The sequence below is a fragment of the Lolium rigidum genome, chromosome 5 (assembly GCF_022539505.1).
Source record: "Lolium rigidum isolate FL_2022 chromosome 5, APGP_CSIRO_Lrig_0.1, whole genome shotgun sequence".
Lineage (NCBI taxonomy): Eukaryota > Viridiplantae > Streptophyta > Magnoliopsida > Poales > Poaceae > Lolium > Lolium rigidum.
In genome coordinates, this window is record NC_061512.1 from 230,043,246 (window position 1) to 230,047,217 (window position 3,972).

The 3,972-nt window shown below is 52.0% G+C and overlaps 1 protein-coding gene across 1 annotated transcript; it reads left to right on the forward strand.

Moving 5' to 3' along the window:
* The first annotated feature begins 948 nt into the window (after positions 1-948).
* LOC124657207 (cytochrome P450 71A1-like) lies at positions 949-2,673 on the forward strand. The gene is made up of 2 exons (XM_047195793.1): positions 949-1,845; positions 2,053-2,673. The coding sequence occupies exons 1-2, from the start codon at positions 949-951 to the stop codon at positions 2,671-2,673; spliced, it is 1,518 nt and encodes a 505-aa protein (XP_047051749.1).
* The last annotated feature ends 1,299 nt before the right edge of the window (positions 2,674-3,972 follow it).

Sequence of the window (3,972 nt, forward strand, 5' to 3'; positions counted from 1 at the left end):
CCACGAGGTCGCGAGCGAACTTGTTCCAACCCGTGTGCAGGTACATCTTGCCCTGCCCGTCGAACAAGACCTCGACAGGCCACCGGCAGAATTTGCAGCCTGCCTCGCGTAGCTGCAACTGGGCCGGCTCGACGCCATCGACGAACTCGGCGAACTTGTCGAGGAGGGGTCGTCGTCGAAGCAGCGCTCCTCCTACGAAGAGGACGGCGACGCAGGAGACGGTGACCGTGGGGCCGTAGCTGCTCCACATCGGCGGCCCCGGCCCCGGGGGTGGCCACGGCCGCGGCCTCGACCGCCTCGCCGGCCACCTGGACCCGCCATGGACTTCCTCGTGGGGCTGGCTACTTCGTAGGAAGAGATAGACAGCGCTACGTTGGAGCTTGTGGCAGCTAGGGTTTGTGTGGACGAGTGGATGAGGAAGAAGAACGCGCGGCCCTTTATTTAGGCCGGAGGCAGGCGACGAGCGCGGCACGCGTGGCATGGCCACTGCATTGGCGGAGGTGGACGGCGGCCGCTTGGCAGCGAGGCATCCCATTAACGTGGCGCAGACTGCCAAAACGACGCAGCGGTGCCAATCGCAGGCGCGCATGAGAAGACCCATCAACGCATGGTCGCTGCTAAGCGGGCCCAACGAAACGTCCGCCAGAAGCGAGCGGACACTCTGCGCGTCCGTGCAATGCCCACAGAGACACATCCAAGGCGCACATTTGAGCCAGGTTTGGATCACCGCGGACCCACTTTACGTCGCCTCGCTAAAGCAGGGACACGGCATATTTTTCAACCCGCGGACGCTTTTGCATCGCCCGGCTGAAGATGCCTTACATCTTCTGACGATGACACCATCGGAACCTATATTTCCATGCCAGTAGAACTTTGAGTTCTAAGTTCTGAGCAGTATCATTGTCGAGTTGAGGTTGACCGGACAACACGATTTCCAGTGGAGAGAGGATGCCTCCGTACTTGGTTTTCGCGGCCAACGTCGCCGTCCTTCTGGCCTTCTGCTATGTCATCATCAAAAAAGCTGTAGGCGGCAGCAGGAACACGCTCCCGCCCTCGCCGCCGTCAATCCCGCTGTTCGGCCACCTCCACCTGCTAGGCCGCCTCCCGCACCGCTCCTTGCGTGACCTGCAGGCTCGGTACGGCACCGACGGCGGCCTCCTGTTCTTGCAGCTCGGTCGCAGGCGGACGGTGGTGGTGTCCACGGCTGCGGCGGCGGCGGACCTGTACAAGAACCACGACCTCGCCTTCGCCTCGCGCGTGCCCAGTGCGACGGTGCATAAGCTCTCCCTAGGCTCCAACAACGTCTCCTTCGCGCCCTACGGTGACGCCTGGCGCCGCAGCAAGAAGTTGGCCGTGGTCCACCTACTTTCCCCGCGCCGCGCCGCCTCGTTCGGCCCCGTGCGCGCCGCCGAGGCAGCCGCCCTCGTCGCGGGAGTCCGGCGCGCTGCGGAGGCGGGTGAGGCCGTGGAGCTGAGGGAGCTCCTGTACGGGTACAGCAACGCGGTGGTCACCCGCGCGGCCACCGGCACGGCCGGGGCCACGGCGGAGGAGATGAAGCAGCTTATGGTGAACTCCACGGCGCTCATGTCTGGGCTCCAGCTGGAGGACGTGCTCCCCGACGCAGCGGCGAAGGTGGTGAGGTGGGCGACGGGGCTCGAGAAGAGGCTCGACCGGCAGGTCGAAGCGTGGGACAAGTTCCTATCCGAGATGATCGCGGAGCACCTTGAGAAGAATTGTGGCGGCGTTGCAGGGGAGGAGGATTTCCTAGACGTCTTGCTGCGGCTGAGGGAAGAAGGCACCACCGGACTCGAACTCACCGACGATCGCATCAAAAGCATCGTCCAGGTGATCGATCATCGGCCCAATGATTCGTTCTAAATTTCTCCATAAAATTGAACTACTACATCTGTCTATCTATGAATAGAAGACTGAGATTTGTCTAAATTTTAATGTATTTAGGCATTATTTCAACATCTATTTATATACAGAGAGAGAGAGAGTACTAAATTGTTTTTATATCCTCTGCTCCGTGGTCGTCTCTTGTATATGCAGGACATGATCTTCGCCGGGACCGAGACATCATCTGTCACGCTGGAATGGGCCATGGCAGAGCTCATCCGAAATCCAGGTGCAATGGCCATGCTGCGGGACGAGGTAGCCCGAGTCTCCAACGGCAAGCCGACCATCGAGGAAGACGACCTAAGTAGGATGGAGTATCTCAAGGCAGTGCTGAAGGAGACGCTCCGGCTCCACCCACCGGCGCCGCTCCTCGTCCCGCATGAGTCGACGACTGCGGCGGTCGTCCAGGGATATGAAATCCCGGCGAAAACCGCGCTCTTCATCAACGCGTGGGCGATCGGGCGGGACCCGACTACGTGGGGCGACGCGGCTGAAGAGTTCCGGCCAGAGCGGTTCCTCGGTGGTGGCAACGTGATGGGCATCGACCTACGGGGGAACGACTACCAGCTCCTTCCTTTTGGCGCCGGCCGGCGAGTCTGCCCTGCCGTCAACTTCGTTCTTCCGATGTTGGAGATCGTGCTCGCTAGCCTCGTCGGCCACTTTGATTGGAAGCTTCCCATCGGGACACGGCTGGACATGAGCGAGAGGCCGGGACTAACCACGCCGCCACTAGCTCCAATGCGCCTCGTCCCCAAGTGCAAGACACTTGTTTAGGGTACCTTTGATTTAATTTATAGGAACTAGTCATTAACCCATGCAACTGCACGGGCTAGACCTTTTAAAACTTCTTATATGGAAAAGTTCATATGACTTACAAAATAATAGACAAATTATTTTTTTACGGATTATTAATAATCGTTTTCTCGCTTTTTCACATGGATACATAAAAGCTATATTTTCAATATATTTGTTATTGGATTGTATGGATTATAATTACGCTTTATAGAGCACCAGTTGCTTCACAACGTTATATTCACGTATAGTGCAAGCGACCTCACTTTTACGAACTATGTAATAAATATGATTGTAGAACTTCGTCTAGAAATTACATACTCAATTTCTTAAAGAATTATTTATCAAAATTATATGAGTTTACAGTCAACAATCAGAAATTTCTCTACAAAATTATCATCACCACTAAAAAGGACACATGATATATTTTGTTGAATTTTACAGTGACTGGTAAAATTACTAAAAAGGAGGATTAGTTCTTGGATACCTTTTTTAAAAGACGAAGCTTTTCATCAGAGCCTAAATTTTATCTTTTTTTTCTGTATCTAGGACTACAACACAAATCAATATATATTTGATTATATCATAGGTAAACCATCGTACTCAGGATATTTCAAGGAAATAATATGACATCCGCCGATCCTCATGTGGTGTTTAATTAGTAGGAAACTATTAGCACATATATAAACATATCCTCGATGATATAATTACTATTTTGCATTTGCATAAACATATCCCGGATGATATAATTACCATTTGCATTTGCATACAATTGATGTAGGAGTCAACAATGTCCGATGACATAGGAGGAGGAGCATGGCGAGCCAAGTCCATCGCCCTCTCTTACAATATCATTGTGCTCGGAGTCTGTCATCTGTTCACGAAAGTGTGGTGTTTAATTAGTAGAAAACTATTAGCACATATATAAGCATACCCCTGATGATATAATTACTAATTTGCATTTGGATAACCATATTCCCGATGATATAATTACGATTTTTCATTTGCATAAAACTGATGTTGGTGACAACAATGTCCGGTGACATGGGAGGAGGAGCTTGGCGAGCCAACTCCATCACCCTCTCTTATAGTATCATGGTGTTCCGAAGTCTGTTGTCTGTTCGCGGCAGAGCCATCGATATCCCATCATACTCAATGCCAAATTTGTGTTGCAATTGTTCTTAACACATTTATATTTTTTATAGGACACACAGACCTGTAAAGTTTTTCCAAAAAACAGCTAGATAGAAAAAATAAATTAATCAATCGAACTTTTATGGT